The 21492-nt window shown below is 38.5% G+C and overlaps 1 protein-coding gene across 11 annotated transcripts in view; it reads left to right on the forward strand.

Annotated features, from left to right (window-relative positions):
- Positions 1 to 20589, forward strand: part of LOC5572228 (heterogeneous nuclear ribonucleoprotein L) — a 710940-nt gene extending 690351 nt beyond the window's left edge. For all 11 annotated transcript variants that reach the window (XM_021851703.1, XM_021851706.1, XM_021851708.1 and 8 more), the window contains 4 exons: positions 1628 to 1755; positions 1833 to 1983; positions 2052 to 2256; positions 17244 to 20589. In XM_021851703.1, the coding sequence (XP_021707395.1) occupies positions 1628 to 1755; positions 1833 to 1983; positions 2052 to 2256; positions 17244 to 17467 (708 nt within the window). In that variant the 3' untranslated portion in view covers positions 17468 to 20589. The remainder of the gene's footprint in view (positions 1 to 1627; positions 1756 to 1832; positions 1984 to 2051; positions 2257 to 17243) is intronic.
- The last annotated feature ends 903 nt before the right edge of the window (positions 20590 to 21492 follow it).

A 21492-nucleotide genomic window follows, 5' to 3' on the forward strand; every position in this document is an offset into this window, starting at 1 on the left:
TTCGCTTTTCCTCCTTCCCTTGGACCACCACCATGAGCACTACTAACCAGCATCCGGCACCGCAAACACTTTTCAATATTCGCCCCAAAGTAGACCGAAATATTGAATTTATCGGCGCGCGTGACTTTAACATTTATTAGTTATGGATTTCGGATGAACGCCGCCGATTGTGCACAGGCCCCGAGACTTCTTGCTGCACTCTCCATCACTTTATTGGCTACTGGTTTCATATTTTAAGCCAGTCATGGGGTGGAACTGTGATGGAACCGGGTGGATGAAATGCCAGAAACGAGCTTATAACAGCAGCATAAGCATTCGTTATTCGTTGGTACACCAGGAGGAAAGCGTTTGCAAGAAATTATGAGATGAAGCAGGAAAAGTTTCTTTGGTCTGGGAAATTTTCCACTCAGAAAAGTAGCGGGATCGGAGATGCTTGTCATGGACGAAGTTGGGTGGCAAGACTTCATTCCTCGCTGGATTCCACTCATGGGCGTTACTAGGATTTTCATCAGGTATTTTGAAGAAAGTTCTGGTAGGGTTCCAAAGATGCATTCCCAAAACCTACCTGGTGGTACTGCTGACGTTTCGTTGGAAAAAAAATATTATTCCGCGATACGATTTCTGGAATAAACCTGGAGTGATTATTGAAGAAATATTTGAAGAATTGAAATAAAAAAACATCTAGAGAAATCTCAGATAGAATATATAGATCTGTCTCTCATCATATCTTTGACGTATTCTATGAAGAATTCGAGATTCTTGGCATGATTTTTTTTTGAGTTCCTCAATAGATTTTTAGCAGATTACTCTCAAGACACTTTATTGTGCACTGTTGATAATGATTTTGAATGATAATTGATTGTTGAGAAAATTTAACAAATCGCAAGAAAGCCATCAGGACACAAATAATTTATAAATATGAATGCTGAAGACAATTTCCGAGAAATTGAAGCACAAGATTAATGTCCATGTCGATTATTTTTATCGGCTCGGCGATCGAGGCAATTCCAAATTCTCTGGATGATTTCTGGAAAGATCTTTGACAAAAGTTTGATTTTAAATTGGAATCGTCTAGAAAGTTAGCTGAAATATTCAAACAATGTAACAATCTTCGTAGCAAACAAGTTGGTTTTGATTTTTTAAGTCTGTCAGGAAAGAACTGCCCTCTCTGGCCACGTACATGATTCCACTGAGTGCACAAGTGGATACGTTGATGAGGTGCGAGGAAACTGGGAATGCTTGCGAAGAAATGTATTCTGCAATCGTAATTTCATGCTTCAAGTGGAAAGTTTGCCAGCGCCGTACGTTTTTGTGTCCCGTTTCCGTTTTTCGAGATTTTATGTCGCTGGGAGATGTGATTTCCCTAGGAGGAGTGCAATTCCCAACCGAACGGGACAGAGAAACTTGTTGCGAAAAGCGGTACGAAGCAAAAAGTGGAGGAAACTTCCCCCCACCGTGCGAGGGAAAATAATATCGTCAAACTAGTCCCGAAAGTTTATTTCCCTACTTGTTCCATAGTTTCGGGTTGGTTTCTTTCAATTTCTTTTTCTCCCGATTCACCTTGATTTGCCGTTTCTTTATTTGAAAGTTGTATTAAAATTGCGATTTTCTTTCTTCCGGCATCCAGATAAAGTTCCTGAAGACCAAAGAGGGAACCGCCATGGTCCAGATGGGAGACGCTATCGCAGTGGAACGCAGCATCCAGCACTTGAACAACATTCCAATCGGAAATGATGGTAGCAAAATTCAGATTGCGTAAGTTTTGCCACAACCACTTTTTTTTCTGACAATCATGATACTGATTACAATCTTTTTCGTTTGTTGGATTGCAGATTTTCCAAGCAGAACTACTTGTCAGAGTCCACCAACCCCTACACCCTGCCGGACAATTCGATCAGCTTCAAGGACTACAGCGCCTCCAAGAACAATCGTTTTCTGTCGTTGACCCAAGCCAGCAAAAATCGCATCCAGCCACCAAGCAAGGTATGCATTTACATAGAATGATTATTCTACATCGCTCCTCATTAATTGCTCCAATGGATCCATCGCAGATTCTGCACTTCTTCAACACCCCGCCCGGTATGTCCGAGGATCAGCTGCTGAACGCGTTCACCAGCAAGGACTGCCTCCCGTCGCAAGTGCGAATGTTCCCGCTGAAATCGGAACGGTCCTCCTCCGGATTGGTTGAGTTCCCAAGCGTAGCTCTCGCCGTGAACGCCATCATGAAGTGCAACCACAGCGCGATCGACCACAAAGGTAAGAGCAATGCAGGGAAACTAAAACAATTGATTTGTATAACCGCCATCAACGCGAAAGGTGGGTCTCACTGTACCTACATTTGTGAGCTCTACATTTAGTATTGCCAGGGATTCCAACAATAGTTGGCCATTTTGGTTAGTGCAGCGGCTATCCCACTCCACTGCACATGCATTAAAGTCACTACTCTATAACTACTGGAAAAATTCCTCAATCGACCGACCTAGGGGGCGCGTAATAATTGCAATAGAACACGCTATTTTCTATCGCAAAACCATCATTTGAGATAGAGACTACTTCTTGGATTGGGTATCGTCCTGTCGTCCCTATAGCTGCTAGCTGTTGAGACCTATCCGCCACCCAGTTCCCGTTGTTGGCTGGTATGCGGTATGGGTCTGATAGTAACACCACGTCAGTCTTGGTTTCCGAGACTGACTGCCAAAGCAACTGCTGGGCTGCATCACCGTGGTTTAAATTCAACTGTGTTGCTTTCCGTTTTGTCTGCTTTGGTACAGCACTTGTGCCCGGACATTTGGGTCCGTCCGTTGTCTGCTCGGTCGACACATAGTAGGCACCTAGCGTTTTTCGTACAATAGCTTGCCCTACACACTTAGATTTTTTTCACGAGCTCGGCTGTGCGAATCTCGGTTTTCCGATTTTAACCGAGACTCAGCTAACAGTTTGTCTGGTTGCTTAGCAACGAAGCATGCTTTACTGATACTCGGCTTTTATTTACTGAGATCCCAGGAAATTTGTTTGCCGACTTCTCGGCTGTGCGGATCTCGGTTAAAATTAGCCGAGATTCGGCATTCTAAATTAAGTGTGTATGGCCTTCGGTGCTGCATTTTCTGCACATCTTACTTCTGTCGGGACCATTCCAATTCCACGACATATGGCGCTTCCCGAAACATTTGAAGCAAACTTCAGGAGACTGTTGTATGCTTAGCCGACAAACCGACCAGCCTTTCTTGAGAATGATCAAGTTCTTCGCATTGTTGGCCTCTTCATCCGGTGCCCTGCGGGTTCTTTCTAAGGTGTCTGGCCTGGCTACGTCGATGTCACACTGCTCTTTAAGGGTAGCCGAGACCTCCGCTGCATCGGTGACCTCATCCAGCATTTTACACTGGAATCTTACATCAATCTCGTCGCCAAGTACTTCTTGTACCAGTTGCTTATAGACTGTGCTTTTTAGCTTGGCGTCCTTCTAGTCCAATCCTAGTCCGCCTTATGCTCCGCACATCTGCGCCCAATGGCGATAACTTCTCCGTGTTTCGCATCGCCTTCAGAACCTTGGCGTATTTCGCTTCCTCCGTTTTAATAACGAAGGCTTCGTCTAAATTCCTACGATTCGCTGTTTTCGGTTTAGCATTCTCCTTGACCGCCGATTTCGGTTTTCTTTTTATCTTCTTCTTTCTAACTGGTATCCACGGCTTGCTATTGATTTGCGCCCGTGGTTCCTGTAGAAGCACTGCCTGGTGTGGGCTATCACGGGGCACTTTCTTCTTGTCTTTCTTGATCTTAGACGTGGCGCTGGCCTCTCCACTGTTGCTATGTCCTCTTGATCGCGTAGCTTGGCTCGTGCCAGTTTTTCCGCTCTGGAGGACAGCCGTGTAGGACATTTTTCCCTTAGAAACCATGCGTCTTGTACGATTTAGTGTCTCTTTTGCCTTCTACCTTACCAAGTTGTGCCTTGGCTTTCTCATAGTCCTGCTTTGCAGCTAGGACTGATTGTCGCAATTTCCGCAGACTTGTTTTCAAGTCCTTGCTGAAATTGCTTTTGCTCTTAACAAATTCGATGATGACATCGAGTTGCTCAGCAGCTGCCAGTATTTTTGGGAGGTACTTCCCATTACGATCTATGGCCTAGATTAACTCTGTGCCATCAATCACCTCACATGTTGCACTGGAGCGGTCAGTTCCTGCCGTCGTCACAGTATCTAGTTTTTTGCACTATTACACTATTCTCACTTAAGTTGATGTTGATCGCCTTCTGTCTTGGCGGGAACCTTGACCGGTTACTGATGGGTCCAGAAGCACATTCCGCTAGTTGTTTGTTTCGACGAACCATCTCTTATGGGTCCTCTTAAGAGCCCCTAACCATCTCCGCTGGAATAGTCGCCTTTGTGATCCCATGGGGCCTTCGTTAACCGAGTGGTTAGAGTCCACGGCTACTAAATATGGTTTGATGGCTACCGCTTCTACTTCATAAGCAGAAGGTTATGGGTTCAATCCCAGGCCCGTTCCTTTCCTCGTACTTTGTAGTTGTATCTCTCACTTGCCAAGAAACCGTTTCCCTAACACTTCTATTCTTCCATAATTATAACATGCCTTTCCTTACGCCTGATACTTAGGCAGTCTGCTAACCACAAAAGCAAACCTCTCTGCCATGCCTTTCCTCCAATCCATACACTCCCGCATGAACTAGCGTAGATGCAGTCGGACTCCACGGTCTACAGTGGGCTAGTATAAGTGCAACATCAATTCCTCCCCCTTCCCCACATTGGTCTGCATTCTGACGTGGCAGGCATTGTTGCCTAATAATAGAAGATCACCAGCACTTATACACTGAGGGTGACTGTTAGTCCCAAGCAGTCATCTGGTTGGTTCCTTGTGTAAGTGCAGCTGATCTGGTGATATTGGAGTAGCAACCACGAGCGGCCAATCAAGCTCAAGCTCAAGCTCAAATGTTATTTCGGCCTAACGACCCTTTCGGCCGAACGACTCTTTCGGCCTAACGACCTTAACCCTTCTCGGACTCTAGAAGCAATAATCATTAGCGTTAGCGTAGTTACGGTATACTTTGTAGATTGAATACTATCAATATTTATAACTATTTTTGATAATCTCATCCAGACTGCTTCCAGAAACAAGGCCGGGGAGTAAACCTTGTTCCAGTCATAACGGCTTCTTGAAGCAACAATCATTACACACTAACATTTATTGCCCATCCCAATTGACAGTAAGGACTTGGTCGGCGCTGTTATTAATCAATATTGCGAGATCTGCTAAAATGTATACTTCGAGAATAAGCGGAAAGTCATGATTCATTCATTTCAATCGAAGAGGAATTCTTAACAGTTTCAATCAATCACGAAGTAGCAATCAGTCTAGGCTATGCTAAAATTTTCGTGGAATTACCTTTTCTTTTTGAGGAATTCTTTGAAATAATAATGTAGGTATCTCTGGATGAATACCTATGGAGGTATGCTTATGGAATTTTCAAGTGTAATTTTATTCGTGACTAATCTACAAGTGTCTTGCACAGCTTTCTTGAGGAAATCAATTTCTTCAAATGGTTTCTTCAGGGCTTTTTCCGCTCTTGTAGGTTCCTCAAAAGATGTCTTGAGTTGGGTTTTTCAATAAAGTTGTAGATAAAGAGAATTCTCTAGAAAAATCTGTTGGATATTGTCTAGGATTTTGTTTCATAATTATTATTTCAACAATTTATCCTCAGAATCCTCCATACATTCTCAAGGGTTCAGATAATCATCTAGCAGGAGTTCGACAGCCAGAATTTTCGTCAGGGAGGGACGAGCAACATGTTTCACAAAAACGTTCATTATACAAAACCTTTACCCTCTTTTGACATGAAGCAGTGAACTATGGAGGACATTTATGCAACTTCTTCATTGACAAAGAGCAAAACACGCCTTTGTTCAATTTGTTCCTTGATTAAAGACATCTATGGATTTTTACAAAAACTCATTTAGAGATATCTTTGAGAAAATTTGTAAAAAAATCTTTTAAATTTTCCAGATATATTTTCTTCAGACTTTTATAGATTATTTCAGAATAAACACTCACAATTACTCCAATAAACGAGAATTCTCTTAGACCATCAAAATCCCTACAGAGATTCATATAAGAACTGCGGGTTTCTCAGGAGCTCTGTTTTGCATTCCATAAGTTAGCATAAGTTGAAATATTCCTTCTGAATTTTTAAATTCATAAATTTTCCCAAGAATTCTTTAACAATTCAAAGCAGTTTCATCAGAAATTTCTTCTAAAATAGTTAAAGAATTATTTCCGAAAGTCTTCCAAGGATTTATCCACGGTACAAACCTTGCAGAAATAGTTGTTGGATGGTATTATATAAAACATAAGTAATATTTTGAGAATTTACTTTTGCATTCTGCAGAATACTTTCTGGTAGTTTGTTAGAGATATTCGTTGGTGAATTGTTAATATAAAAATAAAACTTAAAGGAAGCATTGGATGGAGTCCTGAAAAAATAATCGAACTTTTTTCTGATGTATACTAGAAACAGGAAATTTTCATATTTGGGAAGTCACAGGAATAATTTCTGGAAAAATCAATGCAAAATGTTGTTACCTAAATATTTCAAAAATGTAGGCAGGAGATTTTAGGAATTTATTTAAAAAAAAAACTTCATAAATTTGTTTAGGAAGTCCTTTAAGAACTTATCCAGGTTTTATTTAACATCCTTTGCTGAAATTTATGCTATCCAAAAAGTAGGGGAAGCTGGTCCAATTCGGACCCTGTTCTAATTCAGACCATCAAGCTTTTCTCAATACTAGCGCTACTGTAAAGATAGTGTGTACTTTTTTTCTACCCACCGTCTAGCTAGGATCTAACACAATGCATTTGACGCCTTTCAGTTAATTCGTTTGGTTTAAATTTTAGTTTGTTGTTTTGAAGTGCTCTAGTAGACTATCGGTTAGCATCATTTCTAAGCTTCTGTAATTGACAATAAATCTCCAGTCTTTCTGTGATATTTTATAATTCCCTGGGCTCGGAATTATATTTTCCAGGGAGCGATGAATTTTGATAATTGATCGCTGTTGTTAGTAGTTTTGATTAGATGTTGGGTGTTGAAATTGACAAAATCGTGAAAAAGCTAAAATCGGGAAAAAAAATGTCGGCTACTTTTTATTTTTATTTTCGCCTATAGACTTTTTTAATGTTTTTGTTAATGTTTACAGCATTTTTTTTATATATTTATATGAACCGTAATAATATACAAGATCCCTAACGTAACTGCGTTCTGTGACAACTGCGATACGATGTGAATTCATACTTTAGATGATCGTATAGATGTGGCCAATATCATACCTGACTTTCTACATTATGGTTGTACCTAATATTTCCACATTAAAATAAAGTATTTTTTGAAGTCTGACAAAATCGAGTCAAAAAGGCCTATATTCGAGTCGGGGGTAGACAAAATCGGGTCTTAAAAGGCGCTAAAATCGGGGGTTGATAAAATCGGGGGTAGACAAAATCGGTGGCTGACAAAATCGGGTCATTACTGTATTGGAATTTTACTTAGAATTCCAATGTATTTTGTCAAAATTACCAAAATTAAAAAAAAATATGCGTTCTTTATCTCGATATCTCCCATACACGATGGTCAGTTTAAAATCGAGTTAGAAAAAGTTCACTGTACTGAGTTTTGAACCAGTTTCGGATTTTACACATGTTTTTTTTAATGATATTCACATTTTTCTTGAGCTAGTTCTGACTCGAATTAAATTAGAATTTTCCACGCTTGTTATTTTTTTTGCTTGCGTTAATAGAAGAAGTTCAACGAGCTTTAATACCAAACAAATCGGAGTTCTATTCTATAACTACCATAGAAAAATTTTATAAAAAATAGAGTGGTCTGAATTCGAACATTGGGGGTCCTAATTGGAACAGGGTTGGTTTAATTTGGACCTCTTGAAGAATTCAGTTCAAACATGTCTAGTCATGTCCTGGTAAGAGATATCACAAATCTCTCTGAGAGAATAGTGCGTGCGCTAAATCAGGCTTTCAAAAAAATATAAAACTTTTCATGCCGTCCATCGTGCTGAAAATATATGACCAAAAAACTGTTACTAGGTCCGAATTGGATCATGTTCCCCTAATATCTTAAGAAATTTCCTGTTGATTCTGCAGTATGTTTTTGGTAGTATTATTAGAGATATTCATAGATAAAATTAAAATAAAATAAAAAAAAAAACACTGGACGAACTCCTGGAAAACCTCTGAAGTATTTTATAATGTATGCTTGAAAGAATTCCTGTTTAATTATTTGTAGGAATTGTGAGAAAAATATTCTTGGCAAGTAACAAGAACAATTTCTGGACTTATATTGGTACAATATCTCGAGAAAATCATAGCCCTCCCCTTGGTTATGCGACCTTGCCGCGATGGGAGGGCATAATCCATTAGCCCATATGATGGAAACCAAAGGCGTAACCTGTAGTGGTGGTATCACATTTTGGCATTTTTTGCTTAAAGCCGCGTCATAATTCATATGGCATAGACGCAATGATATCTCGGATGTGATCCAACGGACATTCTGCGTCATTGATAGAATTGATGCCCATTTCAAATAATTAATCTATTCGAAGTGGACATTAATACTATTGGTGACGTTCAGTTTGCCTTTTGCTAACCAGAATGATCCGTAGCCACTCTTACTATTAGCTAGCTAGATACATTGTTATCATATACGACGTAGGGAATACTTAGGAACTCTTAGGAAAATGACTAGTAGATTCATTGAGTAGAAATGAGTGGCGACAATCTTATTTTAATATGGTTTTTACATTGCCATAATAAGAAATACCTCTTTTGTAACAGCGGTATAAATAAACTAATTCCAGCTTCATTTTCGCAAAATTTACAAGTAGAAAGTAGGCGTTGTGAAGCATTGCATTTGCCACCGAAAAGTGAATCTTGTAGGAGACTGTAATAGAAGCCTAAGGTAACTTTACTCTTCAATATTCACTATAAAAATGACTATGGAAAGTAAGACGCTGAGATCGATCATTAGGGTACACTTGCTAGTTTCGAAAAATTGTTGAACAGACAAGGAAAGCGACTTTTTTCTTTAAGGATATATGAACGTAATGACCAATAAATACTTATAAAAACAAAAAATGAAATTAACTAGAACTACTACTAGACAGCCTAATTTTGTTAAGACTTGACGACACTTGACATTTAAGACTCTAATCTTACGTAAAAGACAATAGTAATCAGAATAGCACTTGAATGACAAATTATTCAAAACCATTTCGACTAGACAGTATTAGTAATGCACTACTATTTCAAACAAATTCTACACTACTATTTCAAACAAATTCTAATGGAGCTGCTGATTTTCATAATGCTTCCTTTTCTCAGAAGCAAGGGAATATGGGTACTTTTCAAAAACTACCACGTCACAATACTAATAAAAAAACAGTGTTCATGTGGGCGCCATTGCCTAGTCCGTCTGAGTATTGGTCCTGGTAGAGGGGAAACTTGGCAAAAGCCAGACCGAGGGTTCAGCCTTGACAAGTTAAGCTGTCAGGCAGCTCCAACTGAATACCATACAAAAAAAAAAAAAAAATATCTCGAGAAAATCATAGCGTAACAAGTTAGGCACTTTTGGACAAATACTTGGAATTCTTGGAAGTTTCAAAGTTTTGGAAATTTGTATATGAATGCTTGAGGAACTTTGTAAGATATCTGCAACATATTTTTTTTCTATCTTTATTAACGAGACTTTTAGCCCTGGGTTAGTCCATCTCGGGACCAACTGTATTACTTCCCTAACGAAGAAAGACGTCACTATAACTTTCTACATCATAAGGCACTACCTAGGGAATGGGATTAGATCCCAGGACCCCGGCGTAAGTTCAAAGTAACAAGAATTTGGAAAAAAAAATGTTGGGAATGTCAGAGAAATTTCTTAAAATGTAGGAAGTGTTTTAAGATTTTTTTATCTGCTTTAGTTCTTAGGATAATCCGAGAAGAAATGCTTGGGAAAACTCCTAAGTTAAAACTTTTTATCTGAAGAACCCTGCAAACTTTATTTAAGAAGTTCAATTAATACTACTGGAGAAATTTCTAATGTATTAAATTTATTAGTGTGTTAAAAACTCTCAAAGCAAATAACTAGGAAAATCGTTACAGTAATATTTTGGGAAATCCTTGGGCCTTCAGCATTACTTGTGAATGTCGTTGTGGAATTCCAGATTTTATCTTATTTCTGTATTGATTCTCGAAGGGAAATTGGAATTCTGAAAGGATTTTTTCAATAGAATTATTGAAGGAGTTCTCTGAGGATTCACTGAACACACTTTTTGATTAGCCTCAAATCTCATTCATCCTCCAGAGAAAATTATAAGAAAATAAATATTTGAAGGACTTCATGGAGTCATTGAAAGTAAACTTCCAGATCAGGATCAATTTTAAATGGAACTATGGGTGCATCGTCTTGCCGTCAAGAAGGCTGTTGTAAAATGTCATGTAATCTGCCGATTTCCCGATGATTCCGTAGGCTTTTCCGAACATTTTTCATGCAAAATGTTAATGAAGTGATTCTAAAATATGTAATTCCTTAAGCGCAACTAACTATGGATGTAGTGTCCAGTCATATTCAAGGAAAAACTAATGAAGGAATCAAAAAAAATATAAAACTTTCCGAAGGTGGTAATACTGGGAGGAATTCCTACAAACTCCCAGTATGTTCTTTGCTTCAATTACTTGAACAATTCATGATGTAAAATTCGTTGTGTAATGAAAAACAGGTTTGTGAAGATTCAATAGATGATTTCTTGAAGATATCTTGAGAGAAACTCTTTTTCAATTTATCTTATCAGAAAATTATCTCGAGACATCGCTGAGCAATTGATGGAGAAATTCTAGAAACGATTACTGAAATAAATTGAATGGTTAAACCTTGAACAATTTAAAGACAAATATAGAGTGTAAAATAAAGAGGAGTTTCCTGCAACTATGTGGAGTTATCCCTTATAAAACTGAACATTTCAAGATAACTTAACAGCTATTGCTGGTTGTAGTTAATTTAACTTGAGGGTGGCTTCTTTCACAGAGTGACAATACTTGTTTACTAGTTACGATCCAAGTATAAACTTTGATCAGCTGGTTTATTCAGTGCTCTTTTATAGTCGCAGAGTGACACTCGCACGAGTATTAAAGTTCATTGTGGTAACTCATTAACGGGGGGGAGTTTGGTCCATAAGACCGAAAAGCCTACAATTCTTCCCCCTCTAGTTATAAGCAATTTCATTTAATTTCAATAATATACATAGTCAGAGTTTTTCTTGGAATGCTTGAGTCTTTTCGATCGCCAAACAGGTGTGTCCACGTTCTTGCGCTTTCTCGATAAGCTTGCATCGTTCAGACTCAAAGGTAAGGTAGAAGATTGGACGGGTGCACGGTAAATGCATGATTCCGCAGCAAAACCGTAAAAATCTTCTTCTTCTGACTCGATTTGTTCTGCATTGGTTGTGCTGGCTGGGTCTGGGTCATGTTTACGATCCGGCGCGTCCCGATCGAACAACACCGGGACAAAATTCCGATCAAAACAGTTCTCCACCAATCGAAGTTGTTGCCGGTGTGCGGATAGCAGACGACCACCAAAAGATATCTGGAAAATGTTGGTAGATAACTTCTTAATAAACTTTACTCTTACCCAGCGACGTATGTCTGTAGGGTTGTGATTTTTGTAGTAAACAGGATCACCCGCAGTCAGTTTGATTAAAGGGTCATGTGCAGGTATAACTGTTCTTTTCTGACTGTTAGTTTTGTCATGCTTTGGAATAGTTAGCTGTTTTTTATAATGTAATTTTGGGTTAATTAGATCCAAATCTGTTTTTGGCTTGAAACAGAAGACTCGTTCTGAAGGAAAATCACCGTTGTCTAGGCAAGTGTTTCTGTAATTAAACAAGAAATTGTAGATCCTTTCCTCTGTGCCCAAAGATTGTAATTGCGGGTCAAGTAAGTACTTTTTAAACACTTCCTTTATCAGTCTTACCATCCTTTCTGCTTGTCCGTTGCTCTGTGGATTATAAGGCGGGCTCTTAAGCACTTTGATACCTTGGTTTTCCAGAAATTTGATGAATGGAGTTGAATTGAAAGGAGGACCTCCGTCAGTAACCACGACATCTGGGAATCCAAATCTAGCAAATAATGCAGTGAATTTTCTTATCACCTTTTTGCTGTCTGTCCCATGTGGCATCAGCTCTAATTCTAACCATTTAGAATTACTATCAACTATAATTAAAAATACTTTTTGTTGAAAATAGAAAAAATCAGCATGCAGACGAATGAATGGTCGGGTAGTCGGGATCCATTCGTTGGAGGTTTTTGGTTTTTGTTCAATGTACATTTCGTTGCAAGTTCGACACGCTTTAACGTGACTCTCAATATCCTTGTTTAAACCAAACCAATATACACTCCTTCGCGCTAGTTGTTTCATTTTCTGTGTTCCTGTGTGATTCTTGTGCAACATTTTAAGAATTGTTTGTTGCATTGTGCGCGGTATGAGTATTCTGTCTTGGAATAAAATGCACCCATCAACTATTTCAAGATCTTGATAGTGTGTATGAACGTCTTTAAATTCTGGTTTAGGTTTGTTCGGCCAGCCAAAATTTATGAAGGATTGAATTTGCTGAAGAAGATTATCTTTCAATGTTTCACTGGCTATTTGTTGATAATCGGCTGTGAAATCTGAAGAAAAATTCAAGTTTTTTATGTATTCCCTTTGCAACGATTTTGGAACCTCAATAGGTAGAGGGAATCGGGAACAAAAATCCGTGTTTCCCATTTTAGAAGAGGGTCGATACACAATATCAAAATCGTATATCGAAAGTTCCAATACATAGCGTTGAAGTCGTGTTACGTACATAGAGTTACGCCCTTCTTTTCCGAAAATACCAATGAGTGGTTTATGGTCGGTGTATACCGTAAAGTTTTGTCCATACAAAAATTTATGGAAATTTTTTATTGTACTTACTACCGCCAAAGCTTCCAAATGTATTATCGGATACTTTCGTTGAGCGTCATTCAATGAAAATGACGTAAATGAAATTGGTTTTTCAACACCATCAATTTCATGGGCAATCACTCCTCCAAGTCCGTAACTTGAAGCGTCAGAAACTACTACCACTGGTTTCTTAGGATCGAAAAGTTCCAAAAGGTTTGAACACAAAAGGTATGTTTTACATTCGTCAAAAGTTTTCTGACATTCATGGGACCAAACAAAACGAGCATCTTTTTTAAGTAATTCATGGAGACAGTTTAAACGAGATGACAAATGTGGAATGAATTTTCCGTAAAAGTTCAAAAGTCCTAGGAAAGCTTTCAGTTCAGACACATTTTGGGGAGCTTTCGCTGCACGGATAGTGTCTACTTTTTCTGGACACGGCATAAGACCTTTATCGGAAACTACATGCCCAAGATAAGGTAAAGAATCTACAAAAAAATTGCATTTGCTAAGATTCACCTTAATATTTGCTTTAGAAAGCCTGTCTAGAACTAAGTAAAGATTCTTTTTGCAATCTTCAAAATCAACTCCTGCAATTAGAACGTCATCTTGATAACAAACTACCAAAGGTAAACCGCTCAAAATTTGGTCCATGATCTTTTGAAATATTGACGCACTGGAAGATGCACCCTGAGGCAGCCTATTGTATTGATAAAGACCTTTAAGGGTGTTGATCACCATGAACTTTTGGGATTTTTTTGACAATTTCAATTGAGTGTAAGCTCCAGCAAGGTCTAAAGAACAAAATACCTTAGCTCCTGCCAAAGATGCAAAAAGATCTTGAGCATTTGGCAAAGGGTAGGTATTTGCAACAATGAGCTTATTTATTGACACTTTGCAGTCGATTACTAAGCGGATATCCTGGTTCTTTTTAACTACTACCACGACTGGAGAAGCCCACTCGCTCGCCTCTATGGGTGTAATTACTCCATCTTTCTCCAAAGCATAAATGTGATCAATAACCTTTTGTCTCAGTCTCAAAGGCACTTCATAGGCCTTTTTGAAAATGGGTCTATCTTCCTTCAGAATCAAATCTCCTTCAAAACCAACAATTGGATCTAGGAAAGTTTTCTTGAAAATATGATCAAACTTACGCTTCACATCTTCAACAGTATTTTCGATTAGATTTTCCGAAATTTTGTTGACTCTTTCATTAGAAAAAGGCAGACGCCATTCTGGAAAGAAAACATCCAGCCATTTTCTTCCAAGAAGAGGGACAATTCTACGCAACCGCTTGGCGCATTTCAACACAACTAGCTCCAGTTGATGCTCTCGAATGCCATTTAACTGGACTGTAACTCGAACGCATCCTAAAACTTCCAAACTCGCTCCATCTACTACTACAAGCCTGTTATCATACCGTTCCAGAGATAAATTTCCAAAGTAATCAAGAAAATCTCGCTCATCAATGACGCTGACTGCAGAACCGCAGTCGACTTCCATACGCATTTCCACTTGTTCAACTATTGGTTTTACAAAACATGGCTCATTCCTACGATTGACCGATGTAATTTTCATGCAGTTTTCCTCAGATTCGGAATCGTCATCTTTTGGATCTTCTCTCAGGCGTTTGAAGTAATCCGAAGTGCTGGGAATTTGAACTGGAGGAGCATCAACGAATTTAACATGCAACTTTTTCTGTTTCTTTAGTTCATAGCAATACTTTTTAGTGTGGCCCTTTTTGTTGCAATAGTTACAATAAAATGACTTCCTTGGAGTTGGTGATGATCTACTGCGGCTTCTGCTATGACTATTGCTAAAATTTCTATTGTTCCTACTTCTTCTTTCCTTGCTCCTGGATCGACTGGAACTGTAAACCTTCCGCTTGTTGTCATCAATCTTAGCAACAACTGTTAAGTTATTACCGTTCATCATCCTGGTTCGAACGCCCGCGGATTCTCGGTTTACGATGAGCTTTTCTGCTTTGGCCAACGTTAAATCCTCCTCTTCTATTAATCTCTGTTGAATTTGCTTATCCCCCATTACTAGCTTATCTCTGATAGCTGTTTCCTTGAAAGCGCCAAATTCGCAACTTTCCGCCTGGAGCTTGACCCTTAATATAAAATTTATAGCGCTGAAACATGTCAGTTTCTGCTTTATCAAAACGTCTTTTTAAAGAGTCAATCATTGCGTCATAGGTCAACGTCGCAAGGTCGACGCCAGGATGCAACAGTTTAAGTTCACTATAAGTCTCTCGACCACATAGCCCAAGAAAATAAGCTAGCTTTTCTTCCTCTGGAATTTTATTGATCTTGAAGATCCATTCAATTTGCTCCACATACTGCGCAAAGCTAGTAGAACCAGGGATGTAAGCTTCGATTGCACCAATCAGCGGCATATTTAGCACTTCTGATTGAAAATAATTAGAAAAAAAAACAACAGAGAAAAAATCTCAAAAATTGGAGCAAATTTCCAGCAAGAAAATCAATAAAATAAAACAAAACACATACCTTATTTTCAACGCTGTACAACCGACCAAAAAATACTGGCTCAGTCCAATCAGCAGCACAACTTCTCCACAACAGCAACAGTAACAGCAACAGCACACCAGCAGGCAGCACCAAAAATCCGTCACTTATTCAGCCGCAGCCCAAATATGCTCCACACAGCTTGGTATAAACAACCGCCGTTTCTTCCAAACTCCACGATCGATTCGTTTGCTGCCTTTGTAAAAGAGTTGGCCGGTAAATAACTACACCGAACCTGCCGGGCAAACAAAACAATCGAAAAATCACTCCGTCTTGTTGACAAAACACTGCCAACCATTCACAAAATACGCGATGGCCAAACCACGATAGCAACACAACAGGTAACAAAAAGCCTAACACCGCAAACAAAATTAGCAGCTGGCTATTACACTGTTACTCACCAGCACACGACGAACTTTCTGTTTCTCAATGCCGCGCAAACACTAGCGAACCGCAAACTGCCAATTACTAGGCACTAATCTCTCGAAATCACAATAATTTTCCAAAGATTTATCCTCGTACGCCACTTTAACTTGAGGGTGGCTTCTTTCACAGAGTGACAACACTAATTTACTAGTTACGATCCAAGTATAAACATTGATCAGCTGGTTTATTCAGTGCTCTTTTATAGTCGCAGAGTGACACTCACACGAGTATTAAAGTTCATTGTGGTAACTCATTAACGGGGAGGGGGTTTGGTCTATAATACCGAAAAGCCTACAGTTAAAACCATCAAAAAATTTCTGGTTAGATCTTTGACAGAAGTTTGATTTTTGGTTTAACTCCAAGAACCAATCAAAAAGATTATCACGACACAATTGAACCGAAACATGAATGTTATTATTTTCTTTTTTCAGTCGGCCAGTGGAGGACAACGGCACCTCCCTGTCCGCATCTTGCTACTCCTATGCCTGGAGGAATTACTGAAGTAATCGCTGCACACGTGCATTGCAATCCATATCATGCAATACTTCAATCTTCAATGTGTTTCGCCGAGAGTATAATATGATGCAAAATAAATTTTTGCATACAACAAAGGGTTATTTACAAGAACTTGCCGGACGTTCTGGAGCCGATTCCGGCATGTTCTTTTCCAGAGTCCCGAAATTGGCTCAAGGACATCCCGCAAGTAATTTTAAATGACTCAATTTGTATCACATTATACTCCCGGTGCTGATTTTTGAAGATTGATGTATCTCATGATATGGATTATAATCATCGGATTGATCTCCTTCCTCAGGGTCCTAAATCGGCTCCAAAATATGACGAAAGGACTTGTAATAGACTCTGCCACAATAAATGATTAAATTTGCATCATAATATACTTCCAACAAAAACAAAACTTGAAGATTGATGTCTCGCATAACATGGATTGCAATCCAGGGTCCGGAGTATGCATCATAATATAATCCCAGCGAAAAATCAGTTTGATGTTCTTCTCCAGGATCCGGAATCAGCTCCGGAACATCCGCGCAAAATAATTATGGAAATGTCTCAAATGACCTTCGGACAGATCCTACGGGAGATCCATATAAATCCGGAACCGATCACGAAACTTGTGTTGTTGTGTTGTTTCAAAAGATTAATGAAATCGGCTAAAAATTATAGAGATTAGGAAAAAATGAATGTAAAAATAGGTCAGGGACCCAAATGAATATTGGTCAAGAAAATTGCTCTGGATCCATATAACTTGCATTATTAATACATCGTCTCTATCATCTCTATATTCCCAGGAACGAAATTCCCCTTCATCATGAAGCTCTGCTTCTCCTCGTCCAAAACGATGAACGGCGCATGGAACAACGAAAACATCGAAAACATGAACACCATGGGCATGGCGCAAGCTCAAGGCAACCCAATGACGGCAACCGCGACGGTCTCGTCTGTGGCGGCGTCCTCCACCGGGGTCGTGAACATCCAGGTGACGGGTCACAAAGTCGATGACGAACCAATGTAAGCAAGGAGCGTCCGGTAGCATAAAGCAAATGACGACCCGAACGGGTTCGTCAGCAATCACCCACCATCAAATACATCATCTACATTAGCACTCTAGCCAGCCAAGGATACCTTCTTCCCATTGTCACAGGTCGTTTCCAAGCTTAAGTCGAGCCTGCAAGAGAAAGAGCGACTTTGAAGACACCCACTTACCCAAGGAAGGAAGGAGAGAAATGAAATAATATATCAAAGCTAAAATTAAGGCACAGTCCAACGTCGTCCGACAACCCAAATTATTTATTGCTAGAAAAAAAAACTTTAAGGAAAGCATTATTCCGACAACGTCAAATTGTACAGGAGATACCTTCTGCCCGTCACGGCCATATGGCGGAACTTTGGGAAGCAAGGTCATCGATTTTTAAAACCAAAAAGGAAACATTTTTCCACCCTTCTGAATTCCTGAATTGTTTTGATTTATACAATTGTGTTAGTTTCGTTTGGTCACATTCAAGATCAGTCGAAGTATCATTTAAAGAGGAAAAAAGGAGACACAGCAGTGAGGAACGCTGAATGAAAAAGACATTATTTATTGCATAGTTTCGTAAGGCACTCTTTAGCGATTAGGAATCATTATCTTTGTTTTCATAGATTTTTTTTCTCATATAAGCTTCCTTCATTTTGTTATTTTTAGAAGTGGAAAACAGATTTTCCCTTTCATTGTAGTTATTGCAATTGTTCATTCATTTTTGTTTTTCATTTTTAATTGGATTAGCAATGTAGAATAGAAAGAGAGGCAGCAGATTACAAAAAAAAACACACATTTGTTGAACTGTTTTAGAAAACATAAAAATTTAAGAAACCTGCGTAGTGAAATTAGTTCCAAATTGTACATTGCAATTGTATAATGAAAAAAAGAAGAAAATGAGAAGAAAAAATATTGTCAAATGGTGAATTGGAAAATTCAGTTTAGTGATTAAGTTAGTAACAATAAGAAAACAAAAAAAGCAAAACAATTGTATAGAATCGTTTTAATTTCCATAAGTTTCAATCCCGAACTACAACAGAAACAACAATAACAATCATCACAATTGAGTAAAACACGGCAAACACTCGTTACACACATACATATACAAAACATATACATATGATACACTACCACACGTGTATAATGAGAACGAAGGCATGCGACTGCGTGACATCACATCTCTCGACTCCACGGTCACTCTACATACCTACTCTAAGAAAACTACTACACAATTGAAACGAAACAAAAAAGTATCCAAAACATAAGAGCGTTCCCCCCGTCCGATAGGGATGTCTTCGAAATTATCAATACAAATGTGCACTGAAGGGGGGAACGACTGCGGTTTTTGGTTTTGAGTCGTCCAATTCTCAGTTACTGATACTGTTTTTTTTTTTGTTAGGGTGAAATATGAAACGAAATGACAATTCAAACCACGTGAATGGAAAATTTCCAAACAAAACCAGAAAGCTACTTCTCTTTCGTCGGTTATGTTAGTTGTTAGGAAAGTTAGCTCATTTTTGTACATTTTTATACAAATTAATCTTACGTGAAGAAACCTCGTTTTAAGCTTAGAGACGATAGGAACGTCGAGTGAGAGAAACGCGAGACGCTGCAGAGAAGCTAGAACGTATGACAAAGAATACCGTTGTTGAGTTTGTTATTTAGTATATTTTCTTTATTATTTTCAATTTGTTTTTTTTTCTTATGTTATTTTTGGTTCTACATTTTGAAACAAACCTTCCATCCTTCTTAGACCGTTAATTCGTTTTCTTCCAGGTTCGATTTGTTCATTTACTAGCGATTAAGTTTCTACATTTATCTTCTACTGTCCTTAACTTCAGTTACGTTTAGGAAGACGACGAAGCGAGATTCTAATTTCACAATCAATTTATCTGAAACGAAAGCCAAAAAGAAGCCAATACTGACTGCCATCTGCGGGGCAGCGCGATAAAGTAGTGTGCAAGTGCAAATGGAGAAAGAGACTATTATTTGTTGTTGAGAGAAGAAAAAATAAAGACGCCACACCGAGCAGTGAAACGCCGAATGTTGTCGAATTGATTGTGAAAGTTGCGGTCCCTTGAGTTCGATTTCCCTGTTCATTTCCGAGTTTGGTTCGATTCTTCCCTTGGTTCCCATTCGTTGACTTTTTTCAGTTCAGAAGCAACATATCCCACACTGAAACGAATAATGAATACACATTACAGATTTTACCGAAACAGCAACAGAAAAGATAACACACACATATTTCGAGGAATATCTTAAAATGCGAACCAGAGTATGGAGCAAAAGCTCTCAATTCTTAATAAGCATATTACCAAGAGGAAAAGATGACGCATATTTATATTTACAAGAAAATTTGTCAGATCGAACAAGTCTTAAACATATTGTATAAAGAAGAGAAGAAAAAATAATCAATAATGTATGGTGGTCCAATGTTGAAATAATATCATTTTATTATTATTATTAAAAGAAGATATTGCGATAAACAAGCATAACCAATAACAACTAAAACAAAAAAAATCTAGTGAAATGCATTGCAACATAAAACAAACTCCATTCAGCTCGCCGAGAAGTTCTATACAACTTCACGATTAAGGGCCAAAGTGAGACAAAATATCGTAGAAGGAAAGGAAAACCCGATATCATTTTATTCACGTGTAATTAATAAGGGGCTCTCATACTGAACAGAGCATGCGATGAATCAATTATTAGTTTAAACACGGCAATCATCTCTCTCTAATCGGATACACTCCAAACCTATCCCCCCTTATACGCGTCGTCGTCGGTGTTGTTACTTTAGTGAGCATATGTTCCAACATAAGTAGGACCCCAAAACGAAGACGTCCTTCTCTAGTACCTAGTATCCAACTCTCCCTGGCCCCCTCTTCATCCCAATCAGAATAACGACAGCAAACGTCTCCGTCTAGTGAAAGTAATGGAACCATGAGTTATACAACTGCAGTTAGCGCAGGCCATCAGAGAAAACCATATCTCACAATCTCCAAATAGGCAATTATTTTCCTCCGTTATATCTACATACTGTAACCAATTAACGAAAGGCTGTGGATGTGTAAATGTTTTGTTATGTATGTGCGTAAGATAACCAGACAAACGATTACTAGCAAAAGAAACGAAGCAAATCAGTCCTAATAGTTTTCGTTTCTCGAAATTTTTAGATTATGAAACTTTGTTAGAGGACGATAAGTCACTTAAGGCGCTATTTATTATAATGATTAGTCCAAGAAGAAGAAAAAACACTCTCTTTGTTAGTTTTATTCGCAGTGTTGTGTGACGCGTTAAGCAAGTACATTAGATTTGAGTACACAAATCAATAAACATGAAAATAAGGGCGCTAATTAGACGATAGTCGAGGAAGGAGAAGAATAAGAGAAAAATTACAACTAGTAGGTGTTGTACTATGTTTGGACGCTAAGAAACTATCATCAATACTAGTTGATTACTACGAACTACTACCACACTAGCTGCTACAATACAATATCAAAAACAGAAACACCGAAGAAGCAATCAGTTGACAAGAAAATCTACAAGAATGACCAGAACAGTGTCGTTAAATTAACGTTCTAGTATTAAAACTGAGCAAAGGCAAAAACAAAAGCGACGGACGCGGTAGGCGAAAAAAAAAAGTTAAAATAATCGTAGATCAACTACTGAAAACAAACGAATATCTTGGAACATGTTGCTCAATCGAAGTCGTAATATTGATGTGTGTGTATGTATGTTTTGTTTGTGCCAGCAGCTTTTTTTCTGTTTTGTTTTCGTAAATGTGCGCTGTGCAGTGATTGGAGGATGTTTAAAATGGACTTCTTGAAACGACGCAGATGATTTAGGTCGAAGGTTTTCAATCCTTTTCATATTTTGCATTCTTTTCCTGAGATTGTACCATTTATTCGTTAAATGTATATGAAAGCCAATTTTAAAGCATTATTTCAAGATTCCTACCGGAAAATCTAGTATAACGAGATTTTCCAAGCTTCTTGGCTTACGAAACATTATAATGTTGG

The sequence above is a fragment of the Aedes aegypti genome, chromosome 3 (assembly GCF_002204515.2).
Source record: "Aedes aegypti strain LVP_AGWG chromosome 3, AaegL5.0 Primary Assembly, whole genome shotgun sequence".
Lineage (NCBI taxonomy): Eukaryota > Metazoa > Arthropoda > Insecta > Diptera > Culicidae > Aedes > Aedes aegypti.